The sequence below is a fragment of the Danio rerio genome, chromosome 15, assembly GCF_052040795.2.
Source record: "Danio rerio strain M-AB ecotype USA chromosome 15, GRCz13ab, whole genome shotgun sequence".
Lineage (NCBI taxonomy): Eukaryota > Metazoa > Chordata > Actinopteri > Cypriniformes > Danionidae > Danio > Danio rerio.
In genome coordinates this window covers 14,842,501-14,869,868 of record NC_141035.1, presented here as the reverse complement: position 1 = coordinate 14,869,868, position 27,368 = coordinate 14,842,501, and the positions used below count along the sequence as shown (strand labels likewise).

At 37.5% G+C, this 27,368-nt stretch overlaps 1 protein-coding gene and 1 long non-coding RNA gene across 4 annotated transcripts in view; one reads left to right on the top strand and one right to left on the bottom strand.

Moving 5' to 3' along the window:
- scn2b (sodium channel, voltage-gated, type II, beta) overlaps positions 1 to 27,305 on the top strand; it is a 29,960-nt gene extending 2,655 nt beyond the window's left edge. The window contains 7 exon segments of one of the 2 annotated variants that reach the window (NR_144433.2): positions 14,841 to 15,007; positions 15,408 to 15,624; positions 16,412 to 16,607; positions 16,699 to 16,766; positions 19,273 to 22,925; positions 24,176 to 26,303; positions 26,371 to 27,305. Coding sequence is in view for 1 of the 2 variants with exons in the window: in NM_001346412.2 (NP_001333341.1) it covers positions 14,841 to 15,007; positions 15,408 to 15,624; positions 16,412 to 16,607; positions 19,273 to 19,303 (611 nt within the window). In the remaining variant the exon portion in view is untranslated. 2 annotated transcript variants of the gene reach the window in all.
- LOC110437893 (uncharacterized) overlaps positions 15,122 to 27,368 on the bottom strand; it is a 20,343-nt gene continuing 8,096 nt past the window's right edge. Inside the window, exons 3-5 of one of the 2 annotated variants that reach the window (XR_015509124.1) lie at positions 19,266 to 19,422; positions 16,392 to 16,533; positions 15,122 to 15,162 (exon numbers count right to left, since the gene is read on the bottom strand). This is a non-coding gene — a long non-coding RNA (uncharacterized LOC110437893). Of the gene's footprint in view, positions 15,163 to 16,391; positions 16,534 to 16,608; positions 18,563 to 19,265; positions 19,423 to 27,368 lie in introns of those variants that run through there. The other variant, XR_015509123.1, reaches the window with a different exon arrangement.

Below are 27,368 nucleotides of genomic sequence, written 5' to 3'. Positions count from 1 at the left end.
CTGTATGCATTCTTATAATAATAATATATTGACCCCAAACATTTAAATCATGGTATGCACACTATAAATCTATCAATACAGATAAATTATTACAGTTAAAGAAAAAATCATTAGTGCTCCTAAGACATTTTGCATGTGATTTCTAACAGAGCAAGGATATTTTCCCACAGAATTTCCTATACTTTTTTGTTAATTTTATTTTGAGGAAGTTTGTCTAAACAAAAAAAAAAAAAAAAAAAAAAAATATATATATATATATATATATATATATATATATATTATATCAGGTCAACATTATTATCTGGCTTTTTTTGTTGGCTAACACACCACTCTTACTGCTAACTACTAGTTTACAAAATGAATACTAGTTTACAACACTCTCACTACTAAATACTAGTTTTCAACATAAATAGTAAAATATTATGTACAGTCATTATGGCTAGGACAAAGACAAGTTATTAAATTTTTTTTAAACTATCCATCAAACTGCATTTGGGAAATGTTTGAAAAAGTATTCGAGAGGGCTAATAATTTAGCCTCCAACAGTCTACATTTCTTTCATTTTTCACTCATCACATGATTTTATATTGCATGCAATATTATTGTACTGCTGTACTTTATACTGTATTTTTTTACATCATTATTTGTTAAATATTGGTATAGCCATCCTTTTTTATTTTGAATGGACAGGTCAAACAAAAATAACATTTATACAGTATTTATTCACTTACATTTCATTTAAAAACAATCAATCTTTTCATAAAATCTGACTTTTTTTGTAATTTCATACTTGCATTATTTTGAGGTACAAAGTAGAATTAAAAATGTTATTCACTAAAGATTTTGTTTGAGAATATTGGTTCTTTAAAAATAAATAAATAATTAAATAAACAATCCAGGCTCATTCTGAAATTGTAGTCCCGTGGACGTTTCTGGAGACTGTGAAATACGTCCCAGGAGGTACGTATTTTTGCAATTTTGTTTTCGCGAATCCACAAGAGGACGCTGTGTACACATTTTCATTTCTCAAATGTCTGTTGCGAGTGCAGTTTGCACACGAGATCTTCTCACATAAACCCACCAGAGGCCGCTGTCAAACGACCATCTGTCTGACTGACTGAATGATTGACTGTGCAACCAGCCAATCGACTAACCCACCCTCTTCCTACCCTAAACTCAACCAATTTTACCGATTGACCCGCCCACCCACTTACTACCCTAAACCCAACCAACATATTACAAAAGCCGTCCACAAAAAAAAAAAAAAAAACCTTGTCTGATTTTACCACATTTTCGGATTTTATCACATTCTCATCCTGTTATGAACTTTACTTTTTGGATTCTGTTTTTGTCTTACTTGATTTCTGGAACCGCTCTTCCCTGGACTCAAACCCAGTCACCGTCATCGTGGTCAACTCCTCTCTGCGTCTCAAGTCCGCCGATGTACACAATGAGCTTACTGGACAAACTGGTTGCGGCAGGAAAGCCCTCCACATGGAGGTACGCGGTCAGCCAGTAAGCGCGAAAAGGAATGGTGTCATATTGCCACGTATCGTTCGCTCAAAAAATTAAATGCAGCCATATGTGCCTCCGGCTACATAATTCGCAATCTCCAGAAACGTCCAAAGGACTACGTTTTCAGAATGAGTCTGTGTTGAAAATAACAAATGACAATCAAAGAGAATCCAAGAATACAAGGTTAAATAGACTAAAATAAAGATTTTGAGTCAATTTTTGGGACCCAATTTGTTTGTAATTTTGCAGTATAGCTGAATCATCTAGAATCTGCTTTCAGAGGATTATAATATTACATTTTGGTCTAACCATAGATCTAAAACACGTGTAGTGTGTCTTAAAGCAAAGGTTGTAGGGAATATTTGTTTTTGGGTGAACTTTTCCTTTAAATAGGGGATCAATGCAACAAACTGCGGTAACAGTAGCTGCAGTCGTCTTTAAGCTGTACATATGGTCGACTATGAGAAACGATTGCTGGAAATAGGCTTGTGAAGATCTGTTTCGCACTGAAATACAGATGCCTGTGTTGTCTAACTCCACTTGTTTTCTGTGCAAACATATCTTAGTTACAGTTAATGTAGTATCTTGAAATGATCTCAACAGCTTTGTTATCATAATTCCGATAAAAAAGTAAGAAAATGTCTCTATAGAACATAGTCTTTATGCACTGCTCTAATTATTTTTGGCATAAAACAAATATGCTATATAATGTAGACTATACCTACAAAATCATACCTGACCAACATTCTTGCAATTTCACTGGAGTTAAATGAGACAGACAGTGAAATGTCTCGGTGCTATCGGATTGTTTAGAGTGCAAAAATCAGGTTCAGGAAGTAAAAACTCCATTAATTTTCTCCATAAAGATACTAATTATATACGAATAAATGCTAAACCAATAAAACTGAGCTTTTGTGAGCTATGAAGTTGTTAATCAATACTTTTGTTAAAGCCAGCAGCCAAACTTTGTGACTTTATAGTGAGCAAATCATGGTTAAGGATATACAGTTAGGTCCATAAATATTTGGACATCGACACAATCCTAACATTTTTGGCTCTATACACCAACACAATGGAATTGAATGAAACAAACAATATGTGCTTATACTGTCGTCTTTAATTTATGGGTATTTACATACAAATCTGGTGAACGGTATAGGAATTACAACATTTTGCATATGTGCCTCCCACTTGTTAAGGGTCCAAAAGTAATTGGACAGAATAATATTCATGAATCAAAAATTCATTTTTCATTTGTGGTTGCAAATCATTTGCAGTCAATTATAGCCTGAAGTCTGGAAGGCATAGACATCACCAGATGCTGAATTTCATTCCGGGTGGTGCTCTGCCTCTACAGCAAATGTCTTCAGTTCCTTTTTGTTCTTGGGGCATTTGTCCCTTCAGTTTTGTCTTCAGCAAGTGAAATGCATGCTCAATTGGATTCAGGTCAGGTGATTCACTTGGCGATTGCATAACATTCTGCTTCTTTCCCTTCAAAAACTCTTTGGTTGCTTTTGCAGCTTTGGGTTATTCTTCATTTGCACTGGGAAGCACTGTCCAAAGAGTTCTGAAGTATTTTGTCTTAATGTGAGCAGAAAGTAATGCCTGAAACACTTCAGAATTTGTCCTGCTGTTTTTTTCAGCAGTCACAACATCAATAAATACAAGGGAACCAGTTCCATTGACAACCATACATGCCCACTCCATGTCACTACTAACACCATGCCTCACTGCTTAAGATCATGAGCAGTTCCTTTTCTTGTCCATACTCCTCTCTTCCCATCACTCCGGTACAAGTTGATCTTGATCTCATCAGTCCATAGGATGTTGTTCCAGCACTGTGAAGGTTTTTTAAAACTCTAATCTGGCCTTCCTGTTTTTGAGGCTCAACAATGGTTTACATCTTGAGGTGAACCCACTGTATTCAATCTGGTGAAGTCTTCTCTGACACACATATACCAATCTCCTGGAGAGTGTTCTTGATCTGGCCAAATGTTGTGAAAGGTGTTTTCTTCACCAGAGAAAGAATTCTTCAGTCATTCACCACAGTTGTTTTAGTGGTGTTCCGTGTCTTTTGGTGTTGCCAAGCTCACTAGTGCCTTATTTCTTTTTAAGAATGTTCCAAACAGTTGTTTTGGCCATGCCTAATGTTTTTGCCATCTCTCTAATGGGTTTGTTATGTTTTTTTCAGCCTAATGATGGCTTGCCTGTCTGATAGTGACAGCACGTTGGATCTTATCTTGAGAGTTGACAGTAACAGATTCCAAATGCAAATAGCACACTTGAAATGAACTCTGGACCTTTTATCTGCTCATTGTAATTGGGATAATGAGGGAATAACACACACCTGGCCATGGAACAGCTTAGAAGCCAATTGTTCAATTACTTTTGGACCCTTAACAAGTGGGGGGCACATATGCAAACTGTTGTAATTCCTACAGCCAATGTCAATGTAAATTTTATTTATATAGCACTATTATGCACAACCAAAGGTTGAACAATGTGCTGAACAATACAAATTACAAAAAAAAATAAAATAAAAAAGTATAAAATTATAGCTAAAACAAAATATTCTCACTGATAAAATGCTGAATCAAAAAGTTAAGTTAACCTACATTTAAAAACAGGCAGAGATGATATAGACCTAATACAGAGGGGCCGCGCATTCCACAAGGTAGGACCAGCTACTGCGAAAGCCTGGTCACCCCTGCATTTCAGCCTCGACTTTGGGATGTATAATAGTCTCTGGTTAGATGACCAAAGAGACCGACCAGGCTGATGTTCAGACAACAGGTCTGACAGGTAGGAAGGAGCCAGGCCATTTAGTGATTTAAAAACCAGGAGAAGAATTTTAAAAATGATATGATGCACAGACAACCAGTACAAAGAGTGTAAAACTGTTGTGATGCGGTCATATTTTTACGATTAACAGCCTTCACCTTATTTGGATGTAAACACCCTCAAATTAAAGCTGACAGTCTGCAGTTAAAGCACATCTTGCTCGTTTCATTTCAAATCCATTGTGTTGGTGTATAGAGCCAAAAATGTATCTAATATATATATATATATATATATATATATATATATATATATATATATATATATATATATATATATCCCCTATATTTATTCATGCAGTATGGGAAATGTAGTTTTTTAAGTTGTTTGTAGTTCTTTTCCCTCATTAAACCTGTTGAAGGGTTAGTTACCAAAAATGGAAATAATGTTATTAATTACTCACCCACATGCTGTTGCAAACCCAAGACCTTCGTTCATCTTAGATGTAATCTAAGGGCTCTTTTATTCTCCATAGACAGCAAGGTTGTCGTGTTGTTACCCATCGTGGAACAGACAGACACATCCCTTTGCACAAGTGCAGAATGTGGCTCTCATTTCAGTAAGCTTTTATCCATTTGGTTTGTTCATGAGCAGCTTTTCGTTTCAGAAGCAATCCAACATGGACAACAATACAGTTATATTTCATTGGTAGTCAGCTTGGTGTGTCTTGCCCTAATGCTGGGTTCACACCAGATGCAAAGCACTGCGTCACTTGCTCTGGTTTACCCAAGACTATAAAATACACAAGATGTGTCACTCATATTGTTTTGAATGGGGAAACGTTTAACGTCAACATGGCAAATGAAGCCCCGCCTTTTAGTACAGGAGCCAATTATCGATCGCTATAAACTGATGAATCTTCGGGGGAGGGGTTCGGACCAGCTGTGAGTTTCTGCAGATTTTGTGTGAACGTTTAGAACTGAACCTAAAGACACATTGTTGATTTATTTTATTGGTGATTCCTAATGTGAAACTTAATCGAAATTTTGGCAAGCAATTTTAGAGAATTTGAAGTTTCGCCATCCAACACACAGCATTCTGCCCGAGAGGCATTTCAAAGATGGCTGCCAAGTGAAATTATGTGCCTTAAAGGGACTTTAGGTTTACTCATGGGATGTTTTTCCCCTCACACAAGTGTCTTGCTTGAATTTAGTTATTTGAACTTGCACAGTAACCATGATTGAGGCAAATTCCCAGCTTTGCAGCAATATTGTTGCACATTCCACATCATTTGTGCAGCACAGCAATAATCTGCCTCTATTTATGCATTTGCCTTAACTTTGTATGTAATGTAAGGCTGATTAATACTAGTGAGTTAAGTGCACATAGATGGTCTGGTGCTGCATTCACACAGCTACATACCCTTGTAATGTGTAAAATGTAACTACATATCATGATGACATGTAGTGTAAGAACTGTGATAGGTCAGTTTGATAGCGATGATGAGTGTGGGTGGGGTCAAGAACCATTGGAGAGGTGTGAGCCCAGTGCCGTGAGTGTTAATGAGTCCCGTGGGGAAGCTTCTAATGGATACTTTGGTTTTACTTTAGGATTAAAGTAGATCCATGTCAGCCGCCTCTGAATGAGCAAGTTTGAGCTACTTGTACAGTAAGTTAGTGTATTTCCGGTGTCAACACACTGCAAGCTAGCGTTTTGACAGTGTTATTGTCACAGAAAAACAAACATGCACCATGGGATACAGCAATTATTTTTTACTTGTTAGTCGCTAACAAGCGTTAGTCCTACAAGTTGTCACATTTTCAAATGAAAGAATTTTCCATTAACTAATGCTTAACAAATTATTCATAGTGTGAAGTTATTATTATAAAGTGTTACCAAAAGAATTTGGAATGCTTTTGAATGTGAACATTACTGTACATGGAGACATAAGGTTTCCAACATGGAAATTTATTGTCAAAAAAGTAGTTTGCATGCTTTGCATGCAAATACCTGTAAAACTGAAACATAAAAGTCTATGCGGATTTTGTAGAGTCAAATATATAGCCAGTATTTAAAAACATGGTGTACTTTGATTGACTGCATGAACCTTGTGAGGTAAAAACAAGTGTTATTCTTTGACAGAATTATTTAATTTTGAGTCAGATTCCAGTTAGTGTGCACAGACAAAGATGTGTTCTGTTTTGAAATAAAGAATATATTTGACAAAATGTATTTTTTGATAAGAGAATTATCCATTTGGCCAACTGTGTTTTGTAGGTGTGAGTCTGTGTTAAGAGTTTTGAATAAGTATCTGAAGCGATTGAAAAAACACATTGTGTTAACTCAGCAAAATATTCATACTGTTCATCTTTTGAATATTTAAAGACTACATTTGTGCGCTCAAAATAACAAAACAAAGCAGTTTTATAAACTAATAAAAGCAAACATTGTGCTCTTTTATATGTCTTAGTGAACCTGCATCTATAAAAAATCTATATAGAGATAAAATGTCAAATCATTCATTTTCTTTTCGGCTTAGTCCCTTTATTAATCAGGGGTTTGCCATAGCGGAATGAACCACCAACTTATCCAGCATGTTTAACACAGCAGGTGCCCTTCCATGCTGCAACCCATCATTTGGAAACATCCATACACATCATTCACTCATATATACTACAGCCAAATTCACCTGTACCGCATGTCTTTGGACTGTGGGGGAAACCAGAGCAGCCAGAGGAAACCCACTCAAACAAAGGGATAACATACAAACTCCACACAAAAATGCAAACTGACCCAGTCGGGGCTAGAACCAGCAACCTTCTAGCTGTGAGGTGATTGTGCTACCCACTCCGCCACCATGTCGCCCCAATTAAAATGAAAAACAAATATTCTTCCCCTTTTGTAATATGTAATCCATTTAAGCATGCAGATGCAAGCACAACTGCAGAAACGACAAACAAGTCTGTCTAACTTCAGCTTTTAAACCGAAAACAAAGTGCTAGTTCATCAATAAGTTATTCAAATGTTAATGCAGCCTCTTTATGAGGTTACCTTACACATTAACAATCATTACTTCTGCCTGTGTGATGTGACAAGCTTTATCCATGTGCATGATTGCTTCCCAGACTATGTAAATTCTCATTATTTTAAGCATAATAAACAATTAATAAGTCAGCTAATCACTTAATACGAACGTCTACTAGTCGAAAAGGAAAATAGTCATAGGAAGCCCTAAAAAAAGTAAATAAATAATCTGGAACAACTCAAAAATGTGGGTGGGGCACTAAAACATTCAATATCAGCACACTTAAAACATTGCTTAGCCAATCAGATCGAAAGACCAAATCTATCCGCTATACAATCACATTTTTCCTTTTCCCATAACCTTGAGAGCAAGAAAAAGAGGACAGAGAGACAGCGCAGGGAGGGTGCAGGACTGGGGTTTGTCGGCACTCTTGTGTGAGAGAGAGAGCTTCACTGCGGTGTTTTATGCCCACAGCTCTCTTAACCGGTGAATATTGATGCATAAGCATCGAATCCGTACCCTAAGCACAAAACAGAGACCTCAGCAGTACTCATTTAAACACTTCACAGAGCATTGTATCTTACAATGTACTGATTCCTCAAAGAAACGCATGAAATCAGTGATTAAAAGTGCATGGGGTTTGCTAGGGAGTTATCAAGCATATGTAGCATGGAGAGAAACGGTCTAAATATACATGAAGGTAAAAGGGTGGGTGGGGATGACATTGACGTAGTGCTAGTATTGAGTAACACGGCCGGCTGACTGCTGACTCTGCATGTGTGTGCGTGTTTATTTTAGCCCACACTGCAACCATATGCAGGATCTGCTGTTATAATGCGGCGCTGCATCATTTGTATAAAGAAAGGCTGTGTGTTTAAATGTTGCATTGTTAGCATTCTGAATTTAGCGCACTATGAATCATACTAGATGTGAAGGTATTCAAGTATACATGAGGCTTGTGTATGTGTGCTGTCTGAACACAGCTGCTGTAGTTCTTGCTCTCTATCCGCGAGGACACCTGATTTTTCTGGAGGGAGGGAGACGGGCTGAACTGCAGCACTTTGAGGGGGTGGGGAAGAGAACGGGACGGGACGGGATGGGACGGGGTGGGCTGGGTTGGGAGGGTGTGACGAAGTTGCTGCTACTACTGCAGAGAGCCGAGTCGATAAAGCATAACTGCTGCAGCAGTGGGAACTTGTCCAGAAACACAAAAACTCCTGACTGCGGAGGGATGAAATGGTGCAGAGGTGGAGAAAATATACCTTTGGACAACAATATGATGGTTGATCCTCTAATTAATGGAATTATGCTTAATACAGAAAATAAAGTCATTTATTTGAATATGACTATATAATTCTAAAACTATGGTTTCCTTAAAGGGGTAGGTCACCCAAAAGTGAAAATTAGCTCACTATTTACTCACCTTCAAGTGGTTCCCAAATCATTTTGAGGTGCTTTCTTCTGCTGAATACAAAAGAAGATATTTTGAAGCACGCTGAAAACATTTAACCATCTACAGTTGTATGCAAACGTTTGGGCACCCCTCTGTGGCTGCATAGTACATTGTGAGAAATGCAGGGCTCCACACAGTTCATTCATGATGTCCCAAAACAAATTGAGTAAGTTATTTTAACACTTAACAAATGTATGTGGATAAAACATAAAAATTTAAGTTGTCCCAATAAAATCTTAAGAATTGTGTTGTTTTAGCCTATGTTAAATAAGTAGTTTAACAAGCAAAAAGTATATATATATATATATATATATATATATATATATATATATATATATATATATATATATATATATATATATATATATATATATATATATATAGTTTACTGTGATGTTTCTTTTAAGAGATGATCAGAGTAAAATGTCATTTTGTTTCTAGAGAAAGCTAGATAATGTCATGTTTTTCAGACAAAAATCAGCATAGCAGTATTGAAATGTGTGAAATTAAATTTAAAATTTAAAAATAGACTATGCAAAAGTTTGGGCATCCTCTCTTTTGTGTGGATTTCAAAACCTGTAGTCATTAATTGCTGATTGATTTGAACACAAAATTTATTTAAGTGACTATGTGAACCATAACAATGACAACGCAGATGAAACCAATCATGAAAAAGGATATTTAATATTGCTAGTTGTGCTTCTCCTTATTGTGATCCAGAAAGTAGCAACATGGGAACCTCTAAAGAACTTCCTAATGACCTAAAAACTAGCATAATTCATGAACATAGATTAAGTAGAAGGATGCGAAAAGCAATCACAAAGTTTTCAAGTCTCTGTCTCCACAGTCAGGAATATAATAATAAAATGGAGGGCCACAGGAACAGGTTTTTGTGAAGGAAAGACGTGTTAGACCAAAAAATAAAAAATAAATAACTGAAAGGCTAAGGCGAAGAAGGGTTAGAATGGTCAAAGACAAACCACAGACCACCAGGAACATCTTGCAGCTAATAATGTCATTGTACATTGTTCCACAGTCCAGCATTCTCTTTATAAAGAACAGCTCAATGGAAGGATGATGCAGAAGAAGCCTTTATGCATTCTGCCATAAAGAAGAGTTATTTGAGGTATGCAAAGGCTCAGAATCATTTTGGAAACTATATACTGTGGATAGATGCCACAACCATAGGCGCTTTGCATGATGGAACAAGAACACAGCATTCCAGGAAAATAACATGCTCCCTACTATAAAATACAGTGGAGGTTCCATCATGCTGTGGGGATATTTGGCAAGCACAGGTACTAGAAGCCTTGTCAGAGTTGATAGTCGCATGCGAGTCCACCCAGTATCAGCAGATTCTGAAAAATAATGTTTAGGAATCAGTCAAGAGACAAGTTACTCAAGGGTTGAATGTTTCAGCAGGACAATGACCCAAAGCACAGTTCCAGATCTATCAAGGAATTCATGCTCAGACACCATAAAATTATCTAAAATGGTCATGTCATTTTAGATAATTATCTAAATGGCTCCTCCCTGAACTGCCACCTTATCGTGGTGGAGGGGTTTGAGTGCCTGAGTGATCCTAAGAGCTATGTTGTCGGGGGCTAATGCCCCTGGTAGGGTCTCCCAAGGCAAACAGGTCTTAGGTGACAGGTCAGACTAAGTTTGGTTCAAAAACCCCTTTTGAGTTCAACAACATCAAGGACTGAGATGTCGCCCGTTATGGCTCAGCTGGGGCCCCACCCTGGAGCCAGGCCTTGGGTTGGGGCTCGTATGCGAGCACCTGGTGGCCGGGTTTTTTCCCACGGAACCTGGCCGGGCTCAGCCCGAAGGAGTGACGTGGTACCATCCTCCCGCAGGCCCACCACCTGCAGGGGGAGCTGTAAGGGGCAGGTGCATTGTGGAATAGGTGGCGGTCGAAGGTTAGGACCACGACAAACTAATCGTCAGGCACAGAAACTGGCTCTTGGGACATGGAATGTCACCTCACTGGGAGGAAAGGAGCCCGAACTGCAGGAGGTGGAACGGTACTGACTAGAGATAGTTGGGCTTATCTCCACGCACAGCTTGGGCTCTGGAACTCAACTTCTTGAAAAGGGGTGGACTTTCTTCTACTCTGGAGTTGCTCACGGCGAGAGGCAGCGGGCTTGTGTGGGCTTGCTTATAGCTCCCTAACTTAGCTGCCATGTGTTGGAGTTTTCCCCGGTGAACAAGAGGGTTACCTCCCTGCGTCACAGTGGTATGTGCCTACGGGCCAAACACCAGTGCAGAGTACCCGGCCTTCTTGGAGTCCTTGGGAGGGGTGCTAGAAGGTGCCCAGACTGAGGACTCCATTGTTCTACTGGGGGACTTCAATACTCACGTGGGTAATGAAAGTGATACCTGGAGAGGCGTGATTGAAAGGAACGGCCTCCCTGATCTGAACCCGAGTGGTGTTATGTTATTGGACTTCTGTGCTAATCACAGTTTGTCCATAACAAACACCATGTTTAAGTATAAGGCTGTCCATCAGTGCACATGGCACCAGGACACCCTAGGGCGGAGGTCAATGATCGACTTTGTGGTTGTATCATCTGATCTCTGACCGTATGTCTTGGACACTCGGGCAAAGAGAGGGGCAGAGCTGTAAACTGATCACCACCTAGTGAAAGCTAGGGAAAGCTGGACAGACCTGGTAGGCCCAAGCGTATTGTGAGGGTCCTCTGGGAACGTCTTGCTGAACCCCAAGTCAGAGGTACTTTCAATTCTCACCTCCAGAAGAGCTTTGACCAGATCCCGAGGGAGGCTGGAGACATAGAGACTGAGTGGTCAATGTTCTCTGACTCCATTGTTAACGCGGCCGTGAGGAGCTGTAGTTGTAAGGTCTGTGGTGCCTGTCAAGGCGGCAATCCACAAACCCGGTGGTGGACATCAGAAGTAAGAGATGCCGTTAAGCTGAAGAAGGAGTCCTACAGGGCTTGGTTGGCTTGCAGGACTCCCAAGACAGCTGATGGGTATCGACAGGCCAAGCATGCTGCAGTCCGGGCAGTTGCGAAAGCAAAAATTCGGGCCTAGGAAGAGTGCGTGGTGACCATGGAGTAAGATTATCGGTCGGCCCCAAAGAGATTCTGGCAAATTGTCCGGCGGGAAGCAGCTTCACATCAATGCTGTTTACAGCGGAAGTAGGGAGCTGTTGACCTCGACAGGGGATGTTGTCGGGCGGTGGAAGGAATACTTTTAGGATCTCCTTAACCCCTCCAACATGTCTTTCATTGAGCAAGCAGAGACTGGGGATGCAGGGGTGGACTCGCCCATCACCCAAGCTGAGCTCACTGAGGTAGTTTGCAAGCTCAGCAGTGGCAAAGCAGCGGGGGTGGATGAGATTCACCCTGTATATCTTAGGTCTCTGGATGTTGTGGGGCTGTCATGGCGGACACGTCTTTACAACATTGCATGGAGGTCGGGGACAGTAACTTTGGACTGGGCAACTGGGGTGGTGGTTCCCATTTTTAAGAAGGGGGACCGGAGGGTGTGCTCCAACTATAGGGGGATCACACTCCTCAGCCTCCCAGGGAAACTCTATGCCAGGGTACTGGAGAGGAGGATACGGTCAATGGTTGAACCTAGGATCCAGGAGGGACAATGCGGTTTTCGTCCGGGCCGTGGTACACTGGACCAGCTCTATATCCTCACCAGGGTGCTCTAGGGATCATGGGAGTATGCTCAACCAGTCCACATGTGTTTTGTGGACTCGGAGAAGGCATTTGAACTTGTCCCTCGTGGCATTCTGTGGAGGGTGCTCAGGGAGTATGGGGTCAGAGGCAATCTGTTGAGGGCCTTCTCGCCCCTGTATGAACAGAGTAGGAGTCTGGTTCGCATGAGCTTTGGATCATGACCAAAAGGACAAGTTCTCGGAGAAGGGCGACCGAAATGAGGTTCCTTCGAAGGGTGGCAGGGTGCACTCTTATGGATAGGATGAGGTGGTCTGACACCCGGGAGGAGCTCAGAGTAGAGTCGCTGCTCCTCCACATGGAGAGAAGTCATAGGGAAGTCTGGGGTTCTCTCCTAAGACTGCTGCCCTCGCGACCCGGCCCCGGAAAAGCGGCAGAAGATGAATGAATGAATGGTCATCCTAGTCCCCAGACTTGAACATCATCGAAAATCTATGACTTGATTTGAAAAGGGCCTTTCATGCTCGGCATCCATCAAACCTGACTGAACTAGAGAGATTTTACAAGGAATAATGGTACAAAATGCCATAAGCAAGAATTCAGGGATTTATCCTTGACCATAAGAAGCATCCAAAGGCTGTTATTTCAGCTAAATGTGGCTGTACAAAAGATTGATGTCATTATTATGTTGAGGTGCACCTGTCTGTTTTTGTTTTGACTTAAATTGCATTGTATCTGTTGTTTAAATAAGTGTTATGTCAGAACTGAAATGTTGCTTTATTGTAAGGGTATAAAATATATCCAAATGAAATTGCTGATTTTAATGTCCAGCAGGCTAGGTTTGCTATTATGAAAATTATCAGGGGTACCCAAACTTTTACATAATACTGTACATCCATAGTAGAAAAAACAAATAGTTTGGAAGTAAATGATTACAGGTTTCTAGCTTTCTTCGAAATATCTTCTTTTGTGTTTACCTCCCACAGGTTTTGGACAATTGAAGGCTAGGTAAATGATATTAATTTATGTAATCTAGATAGAATTTTTTTTTTTGAAAGAACTATCCTTTGGGGCAGCACGGTGACTCAGTGGTTGGCACTGTCGCCTCACAGCAAGAAAGTCGCTGGCTCGAATCCCGGCTGGGCCAGTTAGCATTTCTGTGTGGAGTTTACATATTCTCCCCGTGCTGGCATGGGTTTCCTTCGGGTGCTCCGATTTCCTCCACAGTCCAAAGACATGTGGTACAGGTGAATTGAATAAACTAGATTATCCACGGTGTATGTGTGTGTGTGATTGAGTGTGTATGGGTGTTTTCCAATATTCAGTTGTGGGTGGAAAAGCATCCACTGTGTAAAACATATGCCGGAATAGTTAGTGGTTCATTTCGCTGTGGTGACCACTCATATAGAGACTAAACTGAAGGAAAATGAATGAATCATCCCTTCCCTTTGTAAATCAAAGTCACCCATAGCACAATAACTGGACAATACTTACATTTTGAGTCTGAAACTGTACAATTGTTTTTCCCTATTTTAAAATGTATTTTTGAGTTAGTTTTTTTTTTTCTGTAAAAAATAATCATAAAAAAAAATCATTTGATATTTATCAGATACTAATTTATTAAAGCATCAGATTTCTGAAGTATCATGTGACACTGAAAAATTGAGTTATGACTGCTGAATACTCAGTTAATATCATACAAGAATGACTTTTAAAATGGTTAATTGCAATACATGTTTACAGCAGTACTGTTTTTAGTGTATCTTTTAGCAAGCAACTGGCAGTTGTGAAAATAACAAGCTCATTTAAAAAAATCAATCCTCAAGCTTTCTGACTAATTCAAATATATATATATATATATATATATATATATATATATATATATATATATATATATATATATATATATATATATATATATATATATATTTTTTTTTTATATATATATTTTAAAATGACAATATTTCAAACTTAAGCCATTTTAAAGACACACTTCTACAAGGTGTTTCAAAGACAACTATTTATTCGTGGATATAAGATATATAATACTACTATAAAAAAAAAAAAAAAAAAAAAAAAACATTTTAATACAAGGATGCCCAAATTCGGTCCTGGAGAGCCTTCATAGGGTTTCCTTCATAGTTTAGATCCAACCCCAATCAGACACATCTGGGCTAGCTTAATCAGGCTCTTAGCAGGCTTGAAAGAAATGTGCTGGCAGGTGTGTTTAGGCAAGTTAGAGGTAAACTCTGAAGGACACCGGCCCTCCAGGATTAAGTTTGGGCACCTCTGTTTTAATACTTAAGTTAATTACTTCAAAAATCACTTTAGTAAAATATGATAAAGAACATGCCCTTTACCAGTGTAAGTCACCAATCAGATGGCAGGAATAAGATGTGTATATTTGCATTTCTTGTAGCCTGTCCAGTGATGTCCATGGATGTGCTGGTGCCTGCGCTGATCAACGCTCTCAACGGGAGTGACGTCAGAATCACATGTACTTTCACCTCATGCTACAAGCTGGACCCCAGCAAGTTTGCAATGAACTGGACATATCAGGAGACAAGCAACAGCACAGAGGAGATGGTAAGAGCAAACAAAAAAACTACAAGCTTTCAATATAGTAATGCAAATTCTCTGGTATCCTGCTTTTTTTAAAAGCATAGTTCACCCAAAATGTTAAATTCTGGCATTATTTACTTATCCTTTACTTGTTTTAAACCTTTATAAGTTCCTTTTGTCTGTAAAAAGACAAACAAAAATATTTAGAAGAAAGCTGAATTCCTGTAACCATTGACTTCCATAGTAGGAAAAACAGACACTATGGATGTCATTGATTACAGAATTTAGAATTTTTTGAATTTCTTTTAACAGACGACATTCATCAAGGTTTAGATCCAGTAAACTTTCTATTCAATGTGCCTTTATCCATAATGTTTTTGCTTTCTCTCTCTCTCTCTCTCTCTCTCTCTCTCTCTCTCTCTAGTTCATGACCTATAAGAACACCTATAAGATGATACCCTTGAAGCCCAGTCGATTTGGAGAGCGAGTCATGTTTACTGGAAACCTGGATAAGAACGACCTTTCCATCACCATCTCGGACGTGCAGCTGACAGACGAGGGCATCTACAACTGCTATGTGCGCAACCCTCCAGATCGCATTCAGGGCCATGGCACCATCCAGTTTGCCGTCCTGACTGAATGTAAGGCTTCAGCTTAGAAACAGCATGACAAACGTTTTAAACGTTCAAACCAGGGTTACTTCAGAATGGCCATGATGAATGGGGTTTTCTCACTGCAGGTGTTGTAAAGTCCAGGATTAGAATAGTTTCCTCCATTGGTGACATATCTAGGTCATCCTGTGAGTTAGCGGCACACTAGTTCCCTCGACAAAAAATGAATAAATACCTATAGGATATTTTCTATATTGCCATTTGAATTTATTTCCACAAATTAAGAATGTTAAAATGTTTAAATCCTTAAGTCAAACCAACGGTAGAAATTAGATAAATGTTAAGTTAATGGTTGCATGAAATTAATAACAACTTTAAATTTATATATAAAAACTTGTATATTTAAAATGAAATTATTCAGATGGCAAAAATCTGTGATAAGGTGAACCACAATATAGCGAGGGACCACTGTAGTTCAACTATCAAGTACTTAAATTTATATTTTCAAATGTTTAATGCCTTATCTACCTTTTAAATTATCATGACAGACCATGGTTTAAAGGTCTTTTCCAGCCAGAGTTAATCCAAGCCATTTTGAACTTGAACAAAACAAGCTTTGTATTGACCTGATTTTGTTTGTAATCATGTCACAAATGTTCAATTTCATTTAAATTCAAAATACTTCACTTGAAGTGCACTAGGACCATAAAGCTTTAGCAGATTACCATAGGTCAGTTAGCATCTGGTAGATACTGCAACTGTTCAATCTTGGACCAGAAAGCAGTTTTGTAACCAACCTCTGTTATCTTCTGCCCAGTACCTCCACCAAGGGACTCGACCATTGCTGTGGCCATCGGCGCATCTGTGGGGGGCATCCTTGCTCTGCTCATTCTGTCCATGGTGGTGGTGAAGTGCATCCGCAGACATAAGAACCAGGAGCTGATCTCAGACGAGCAGAAGATGGAAGAAGAGGGCAAAGTAGATGGTGAAGGAGGCACAGAAGAAGCAACGAAGTAAGAATTTCTGTCTTTTATTTTCTCCCTTTGCCAGTATTTTAGTGTTTCGACCCTGTGAACAAACTGCTTACTCTGAATCCTGAAACAGACAGCCCTAACCCGTCATGTTAGCCCTGGAGGCCTAATGGATGGTGGAGCTCCATGCTTCATGTTCTGGTAAAACCGATTGCTAGCTGGTGTGTTTTGGTGGTCATGTGACTGTGGTTGACAGTAGACCTTTCAAGTTCTCTTTCCATATTTGTTTCATCAGTCTGTCCATCCGGTTTATGATTTCTGTACTGAATTATCTGGTTGCTATCAGTCTGTTTATAGCTTTTCTTTTTTATCTGGTTGGGCTCTGTAGGCCTAATCCCAATTCTACCCCTTAGCCCTTCCCTTTCAAACAAAGATTTTTCCGGACCACACTACAAACAAAAGGGTATTAGACATTTTCCTGAATAAATCAGCTGTAAACAACAAAGGGATCCCCACCGCTAAAAAAAAATAGGGATTTACTACAAACATGTATCCAATTTATTACATTCATAATGGTGTCAAAGTGCTAAGGTTTGTGATATTCGAACAAATGTTAAAAGAAATCTCAAAATATTTCTAACAATAGTTAGAATAACCGCAGCAAAATGTTTGAAATTCTGATAGACACTTAATTTCAAGTGCCAAGGGGAAGGCATAGGGGAATAAATTGGAATTGGTATTGGGCCATAGTGTCTTTTGTGGTGGTTATTGTATGTCAGTGTTTTTGTTTTCAGCTAACTTCATAACCTTTTACAAGACGTTGTGTGATCATATATGGCTAGTAATTTCCTCAGTATTGTTTAATATGGCTTGGAATGCTTATTGGTTTCAATCAGAAAAAATGTTTGACAAAGTAAATTCAATAAAGTTTAAGTATCTTATCGAATCTAAGCCAGAATTTATCTTCAGGGAAGAAACTAAACAACATACTGTATTCAGTACTGTTATGTTTTGTTTTGTTTTGTTTTTGCTTAAGAGAGTAAGAGAGTCGTAACATTTCTACATATACTTTACAACACCAAATCAGAAAGGTTGGGACAGTATGGAAAATGCAAATAAAAAAAATGTAGTGATTTCTAAATTTACTTTGACTTGTATTTTATTGCAGACAATATGAATGCAAAATTTTTAATATTTTATCTGATAAACTTAATTTTCTTTGTAAATATACATTCTTTCTAGTCACTCAGACATGCAACACATTCCAAAAAAAGTTGGGACAGGAGCAATTTAGGGCTAGTAATCAGCTAAATTGGTTAAATAATTATGTGATTTGAAACAGGTGATGTAAACAGGGGATTGTAATTAGGATTTGGTACAAAAGCAGCATCCAAGAAAGGACTAGTCCTTTCTGATAAGCAAAGATGGGCTGATAATCGCCAGTTTGTCAACAAATACGTAAGAAAATTAAAAAAATATTTAAAATATGATGTAATTTCTTTGTTCCTTAAAGAAAGATAGGAAGACATTTGGATATTTCACCTTCAACAGTGCATAACATAATTAAAAAATTCAAAAAATCTGGAGGAATTTCAGTGCATAAAAGACAAGGTCGAAGACTAAGCTGAACAACAGTGATCTCCAATCCCTCAGGCAGCACTGCATCAAGCATCATCATTTATCTATGAGTGATAACCATAACTTTTGTCAAGTACTATAATATGTAGTTACATTCACAAATGCCAGTTAAAACTGTACCCTGCCCAAGAAATCCCTATGTTAACAGTGTCCAGAAGCAGTGTGTACTGTGGTCAGATAAATCAGTATTTCAGGTATTTTTGGAAGAAATAGACGCTTTGGGCTTCCAGACAAAACAATAAAAAGATCATCCAGACCAGCAACAAGTCCATACTGTAGGTCAGGGTCCGTCATGGTTTGGGGTCGTATCAGTGCCCTTGGCAAAGGAAACATGCACTTCTGTGATGGCACCATTAATGCTGAAAAGTACAAAGTACATAAAGTACATGGATATTTGAAGCTGCCTTCTTTTCTTTTTAACAAAATCACATTCTGCACACATTACAAAGTCCAGGCTACGGTGAAAGGTGACACAGGACTGGCCTGTCTCCAATAGAGAATGTGTGGTGTATTTTGAAGCATAAAATTCCACAATGAAGGCGCCATACTGTATAACTTTAAGACAAAATTACACTTGTAACACTTCATCACTTGGTGTCTTCAGTCCCTAAACATCTTTTATGTGTTGTGAAAATGAATGGCAAACTTTACAAAGTGGCAAATACTTTACTGTTTCAACATTTTTTGAAATGTATTACAAGAAACAAAAGAAAAAAAAAGCAATACAAATCATGAGAAACACATTAAATAATGTGATGTTGTATTGTCTGCAATGAGATACAAGTCAAACTAAAACTGTCTTTTTTTATTTGCGCTTTTCATACTATCCCAACTTTATCTAATTTGAGGTTGTACAACTAATAATAATAATAATAATAATAATTATAATAATAATGATAAAAAATCCCTTCTCCTACCCTTTTTTTCTATCAAAATGGAAAAGGAATTTGCTGATTTAGTCTTTTTAACCAATTCAATGAAAAAAAAAAAAAAAAAAGATTTGCTTTGTTTTTAATTAATGTATCAAGCATTTTCTAATTTTAAAAATTGTCTTCCTTTTACCTTTCAGAAATTTAAGCCTCCTGCCTGAAGATATATAAACTTGTTTGACCCTTCATCCTGTTATGGTCCCATTCAACACTCCCTGGTATTATCGTGTAGCGATCAAACATGCCATGTTAGGAAGATCTCCCTGCCACAGTGCCATGGTGTCCAGTCACTGGTGAAAAATAACAGAGGGTTTTAGGCTGCCTCTTCAACTCAATATGGCAGCTTAAGGTGATAACAACATCCTATAGAAATATTCATTTGGTCCACCCTTTTTACAAATTCACTAAAGTATTTTTTCTGCCACTAGTAACACTAATATAATTAGCCATCCAGTATTTCTGCTGAGAATTTTCTAAAGGGATGAGTTTTAAATTATACAAAATCCTCCTTACAACTGCCAAAGTGTTTTTTACCCTTATGGTGTTTATACGTCTTGACAGTTTCTTGAGAAATCACTGCCCTCAACATCCTCTCAGATGGATGCAGAAACATATTGTGTGTTTTTGTGCGTGCCTTCTTGTTGTGCTAGTTTGCTCCAATTGAGTCTAAACGTTTATGTTGTCTAAAGTAAGTCCAGCAGGTATAACAGCAGGTTATACCTTGAACCTACTAAAATGGAAGGACCATCCACCTGTGTTCAAAATTTGTCATTTTCTAGTTTACAGTACATATTACACCCCTAGAACATGTACAATCATTGCATGACAATTTTCTTACATCATACATAAAAAAATTGCACAAAATAAATCACAGATTTGCACAAGCATTTGGCACATTCCAAAAATAGGGTATACAGTACTTTGGTGCCCCAAAGTCTATCAGATGTACTTGTTATTCAACATAATGTAACTAAAATCATAGGGACTAGAGAATGTCTGTCTAGTCTGTCTTACCTTTACGAACTTGCATTTATTAACCATATTTTGTGATTAACAGAAGTCAGATCATTTGTTATATTGATTTTCATAATTTAGGTATAATACATCTCTTAATTAATTTTTAATGTATTTAATCAAAGTATATAGGGGATTTATGGTCATCTGTCATAAGATGACTCTCTGAAATATATCGAACCAAGGCTCAATCTTGATACGTGATTTTGACCACGATTCTATTTCTGTAGAACCTGAAATACTTTTCTCCTGGTACATTTTCATGCACTTTTCTTATGAAATGTCTACAAAAGGGCATTGCTTCTTGTAGGTACAATACTTGCTTCTGGCTACGTTCCTACACAACTTGAAATACATTGCTCCCAATATGCTCACTGCATTTTTCTTTTGAAGCCTCCATAAGAACATGTTGTCCTTTGTAAGTATCACATATGCCAAACTATAATCCAAACGTCTAAGCATTATCTAAAACAAATCTGATGGAAAACCCCAGTTACTGTAGCATCCATACCATTTTATTCATGGGTTTAAGCTCTTTTGTTACACAAACAGTACCGCACCATTCCATGTGAGCTAATGAACAAACAACTACAATCTGGGAAAAGATATGTGAAAACATCTGTTTACAAATCGTACTCATTTTTTAAGAGTTTAGCTGTCTTAATATGGTAGTGTAAAAAAAAAAAACTGCTTTAAAAAATAATTTGTCAGTCATACTCTAATCATAATTTGTGGATGGAAAAACATCCAGAATCACGCACCAACAATGAGCCTGAGTTGAAGACATATTTTGAAGTGAGATTGATGACACCATTTAGACAAATACTGCTTTTAAATGAAGGTGACTATTCTCTGGTGGAGTCTCATATTTTCTGGATTTGTGGATCTACTTGCACCTTGCGGCTGGTTAAAAAAGCACCATCAGGCCCATTTTTTAATCATCATTTCCACCTCAAAGAGCCATTGCTGTACCCTGTCCAAACCTGCTGCCAAACCAGCGCACTACTCCCTACTCTCCTAATGCTGGCAAAGTGGCTGATTAACATTAAGGACCCCAAACCAGTTCCCATGCTTGTTCCTTCCCTCAAACCAGTTCTTCTTCTTTAAATCCTGCCTGAGGTGTCTGAAGTCTTAATCCTGTCTGTCCCTTCTTCTCTTTCGATCTCAGCCTCTTGTCACTGATGTGCTCTACCTCCTAGCTCCTCTATTGCTGCTGGTCCTATTTAAACTTAATCTTTGTTGTTTCCTATGGTTCTGAAGAGCACCTAAGCTCATTAATGTCTGCTGCTCCCACTCCACAAACTCTCGACTCTTTCTCTGCTGATTTCCGAAAGCAGTTGGTCACTATGAGTTATGTTGTATGACATTGGGGAATTTACTTCTAAGACTAATCACTCTGAGTTGTATAAAAACAAACCAATGAAATGCCTACATAATTATTGAGTGCAATCTGCATGTGCAGCCACTCCCATAATTAAGATTATATAAAATGCATCATGATGCCGTCCTGAATGTGGTGGTTTCCTGCTTTCGCGTAAAGGTTGTGATCTTCGTGCTACATGTCTAAACTAGCATGTAGATGCAGAGCTTGTGAGTTCATGCCCACATTGAGAGGGCATCCCTATGGCTTCACTAAGATTGCAGCTTGTTTTGTTACAAGTGTGAGCCCTCTGGTCCCTCCCTCATTTGATGACACCAAAGAACAGTCATCGCTATGTCAGAAGGTGAGGGGTCATATGCTTTAGCGATAGTTTGGAGTACTTTTGGCCTCCAGGGTTCCTGTTCCTAAGTCATATTTTGTGGATGATTGTTGTTCTTTCCAGGGTGCCACCATGTTTAGGCTTCAGGTCTGTCTGCCGTGAGCCTGTTCAGGTAAATGGGATATGAGGGGAATATAAAAGTGTCTTGGGTTATATCCCATCAAGATTCGTTACATTTTGAATTTCTATCTTGCACAGTGGGACATATGACATCCACAGCCACGCTCACTGCTCAGGTGCACTGGCTTAGCTGTCCCCAGGGCCTGTGCAAATATGCGTTTCTCTCAGTGAGCCACATAGAGCATGTGCAAGGTCAGAGAGGATGAGGATGAGGTTTTGTTGGTCTGGACCAATTGGATATAGACTACAAACCACACTCATCATTACAGAACCTTCCCTGTCATTTTCCTCTGAGTCCTTCCTTTTAGAGATGGGGAACCGTCTAGCACCTGCATCCAGATCTTTGGAACGTCCATGTGTTGTCCATAGACGAGAGTGCCTACACCTTGAAGTGGAGTCTATTTGTTGTTTTGTGTGCACCTTGCTAAGAACACCTCCAAAACTTGCACGATTAGTAAGTTTAAGTGGAGGTGAGCATAAACTACGTTGCTGCCGTCTCTGCTCATCATGATGGTTCTTGCCAAGAACACCCTCAAAACTTGCAGAGTCAGTAAGTTAGAGCGGAGGTGAGCATATTTTACGCTGCTGCCATCTCTGCTCATCATAATGCGGTGGATGGTAGGGTGCTCAAGAAGCATGCATGACCTTCTCGCCCGCCTTTCAAACATTTAATGCTTATGCCTTTGGTGGAGCTTGAGCTCTCATGCTCTCTGATTGGCATACACTATCCAAATCTATAATAGATTCAGCTGCTGTGTCACTTTGCATGCATTTACTGTAATGATGCACATGCAGATTATGCTCACCAATTACATAGGCATTTAATTAGCCTGTTTTTATACTATTCAAAATAATACTGTACTACAATGTCCGCATTCCCTTCTTCAGGCAACAATGGTATATATACATATACATATATATATATATATATATATATATATATATATATATATATATATATATATATATATATATATATATATATATATATATATATATATGTATATATATATATATATATATATATATATATATATATATATATATATGTATATATATATATATATATATATATATATATATATATATATATGTATATATATATATGTATGTATATATATATATATATATATATATATATATATATATATATATATATATATATATATATATATATTTATTTTTTATATATATATATTAGAGGTGTGAACCTATACTGGTCTCACGGTTCGGTTAAGATTATCATGCCTTCGATTCGGTTCAATTCGATATTTCGGTGCATCACCGTGCATTGACGATGCTTTCCATATACAGTGTTATATTTTAGAGGAGAGGCTATAAAGCTGTCTGTATAAACACACAGAGACACAGCACCACACTGTCTCTCATTCAAACACAAACATAGACAGCACCAAAGAAACAAACATACACGCACGCACACACACACACACACACACACACACACACACACACACACACACACACACACGCACACACACTTAAGCCCTCGCAACAGGGAGAGCTCGCGAAGAGCAGAGCAGAAAAACAAAAAATAAATAAATAAATAAGCACTTTTCCGATGGTCCCTTGCTGAGAGCTCCTCTCAGCGCGAGCTATCCTGGCTAAACACATATTGCGAGGGCTTAAACGGAGCAGTGCTCGTAGTGTGAAGCGAAAAAAAAAGAAAGACAGCAGTGAAACATAACCAGCTTTGTCTTTTTGTAGGAAACACACTTAAGATCTTTTTAGGGTAAGAGGTTTTTGAGTTATTGCCGTCTGTAACTGAATGTGTGTCAAGAATATCGAAAACAAAACCAACTGAACCGCGCTCCTTTCTGGCGCCCTCCTGGATATACAGCGCCCCTAGCATTTGCCCATGGTGCCTATGCCACGGACCGGCCCTGAGTTGGCTGAGTGTTGTAAATACTTGCGCTCACCTCCCTCGCGACAGACTGCATAGGAGATAAATGACGTCAGTACATAATAACCGGTTATGATTATTACTGAACCGATACCGAATTGTCCGCGTTTGCATCGCGGTGCACCAAAGAAACAATTAATTTTGACACCCCTAATATATATATATATATATATATATATATATATATATATATATATATATATATATATATATATATATATATATATATATATATATATATATATAGCTAAGACATTCTTAGTGATTCTTTCCAGCCTCCTTTCACTAGGTTTTGATTTACAGCTTTGTTGCTTGGCTCTCTTTGCTTCACAATGGGCCTTCAAACTCCACCATGGCTAGTCAACCCATTGACTCCCACTTTGGGTCCACTCTCCTTTGGTGTCATCCCTCAGGCTCAGCTGGGCTTATTTGTTCCTCTGGTTCCTCAATTTTAAGATATGTATAAAAAAATAAATAAATAAATTTTAAATGGGAGTTTCAGGAACACTTTTGTACCCTATTTATGGATGATGCCAATTCCAAAACATTGCTTTTACACATCAACATCATCACTTAATGTGCAATGATTATGTGGCAAGTGAAACCATTAGATAGATATGTGTATTTATAGATATAGACCAAAAACATACTTGATTGTTAATATTATTGATTGTGTTTGCAATGTATGTTGTGATGTGTTTTTTGGAATGTGTGAATTTATTTTACGTTAATATCTTTATGAACAAAAAGTTGTGCAACTATTTTATAATCAATAAATAATTTACAAACACTTCCAAATTAACCTGATAATCAAAATTCCCATCTAAGCTTATCATCAGTTTAGAAAAATAGGCTACACAGATTTAAATTGACTTCTGAGGTTGTGCAAATAAAGCATACTGGATTAAGTAAACTGTGCCAAAATGAGACCCTTGATAGCACACTTACATCGCAGAGACCTCTATTGGATGTTTACACCTGGAATCTGTCTTTTACGTATACTTCTAGACAACAAATATATATTTAGAATATGTCTTTGAGATGTTTAAAACGCAGAACTATCACACCACAGACCTTTTATGGACATTTATCAGACCTCTGAGCACATCGGATGCTTTTATAACCAAACAATCTTAAAAATACATCTTGCAGGGGGGCAGGTCCTCTATATACAGTACTTCTGTTAAGTTTAAAGAACAGCCTCAACATTATTACAGTATAATTTTGTGATTTAATGAAATGTATGTATTAAATAGTTCTATTAAATCAAAAGTAATTATATCGAAATATATTTATATGTATGTATATTGTAATCTTGAATGACGTTGAAAAGTAGCAGTATATGTCTTGTTTAAACATTCTATATATTTAAATTGAAACAGACAGTATCATGCAGAAGTAGAATACTACATTCACTCATTAACAAACAGCGTTTCTTTGTTGTAAAATTAAACTTATTTATGACATGTGCTATTTTGTCTATAAACCATAACAGTTTAACTATTCTAGTTCATATTTTACTTTATCATGCATGGTTACTTGGTTTCGCATGCTGTAATTCTACATTTATTCAGCACCGGCCTAAAGCCTGAAGCCACAGTGATTTTGAGCCCAGGATTGCTCACCCACAGCAGGACAAAGCTGACATTGGAGCTCTTCAAGCACACTTTAACTCACTTAATGCCCTTCTAAGAGGTTTATGCTTCTTTTTTCTTTATCGACAAAAGCGTTATGTTACACTTCCACATTATATTGTATAGAACTTAGTCAGGGTAGGCGCCAAATCAAATGAGCTAGTGAAATATCACACATACATTGATAAAAAATTTACAATGGCGCCCAGTGAATAACGGTTCTAATAAACCATATTGTGCATTATGGCTTTTGTTTGCTGTAGATTTTTGTCAAATTGCTGGATTTTTAAGATTTTATTAGACTTTTTTTGCCAGTTTAACAATTATTTTTTCAATTGTTCAACTGGTAAAACAAAACAACCAACAACAACAAAATCCAGCAATTTGACAAATTTTCACTGCCTTATCTAAATTCCTGTTAAAGATAAAATAGTGCTACCTTAACCAAGGTCTATTGCAATTAGTATTTTACCAATCATATTATATTACTTCTTGTTACAAAAAATTTGTAAAAACAAAACAAAAAAAAAACATGTTTGTTTATTTATTACATTGCATACTGTATGTATACTCTTTGTAAGGAGATCCATTCCTTATTTTTCTTCATGCTACTGTCATTAATATTATTTCAAGAATTTATTCAGTTATATGATTTAATCAGTTGATTTATTGTTATGGTCTGAAATAAGTTTTCACTGAGGTATTATTGTTTGCATTTCCCAGCAAACAATTTTGTTTGTATTAGATGTCTAATAGACATCTAAACGAAGACAGCTTGGCTTAAACAAGGCTAAACTTGTCCAATCTAACAGACATTTTAAAAATAGCCCAAAACTAGACTAGTCGTCAAATACGTTAGACAGACTTTATATGTGTAATCATTCATTTCTGTTTATTTGGCGACTAATCGAGTTTTGGCCTATTCCTAGATGTCTATTGACAGCCCAAATTTAGCCTTGTTTTAGCCAAGACAACTATGTTTAGACGTCTATTGGACATCTTTTAAAAGTAAAAAAAAATAAATCTTGCTAGGTAGAGTTTGTTTTTTGCCAACTGCATCCACAAAATCTACTATAAATTTATGGTGACTTAACACTATAATTTTATTTGGAGCACAGCAATTATTAAAATTATTAAGCCAGTTGGTGTAAATCAGATGACAACAATTTTATGATTGATGGGTTAAATTGTATTCATCAATTGCATTTAAAGCAACTTTAAATCCCTGATTACCTTCTGTTAGAATTATTGAAGTATTTTCTGATCACTTGGTTACATGTAAGAAGTGTGTACAGATGTTATAAGCATGATGCTGGGTCATTAAAAAAAAAAAAAAAAAAAAAAAGTTGCACTCTCGGATGCCTGATATTATACTGAAGGTGAATAAAAGCACAACCATGATGTAACCATGATATCATATATTGTTGATTGTATTTTAAGTGTTTCTCAATGCATTTAATGATTCTTAACAAGATCATATAGTATTTCTATGGACATAATAACAAAAGTGTGAACAGAATGTTCGGGGACCAGATTTCTTCCATCATGCATTGCTCTGTTTTAGTGTCTTTCTCTTTTGCTCTCTCGCTCTTTGAAGGTCTGACTTTTCCTGGCCTACTTTAAACACATACTGTATGCTTGCACTGCACCATGACTATTAAAGCTGCATCTGATTGTTTTTTTTTTTCTTTTTTACAATAAAAATAAAGAAATAAAGCATTGTGTTCTGGTTACTTTGTATACCTTTTACTCACTGCACAATTAAGCAATATTAAGATAGTAGACAA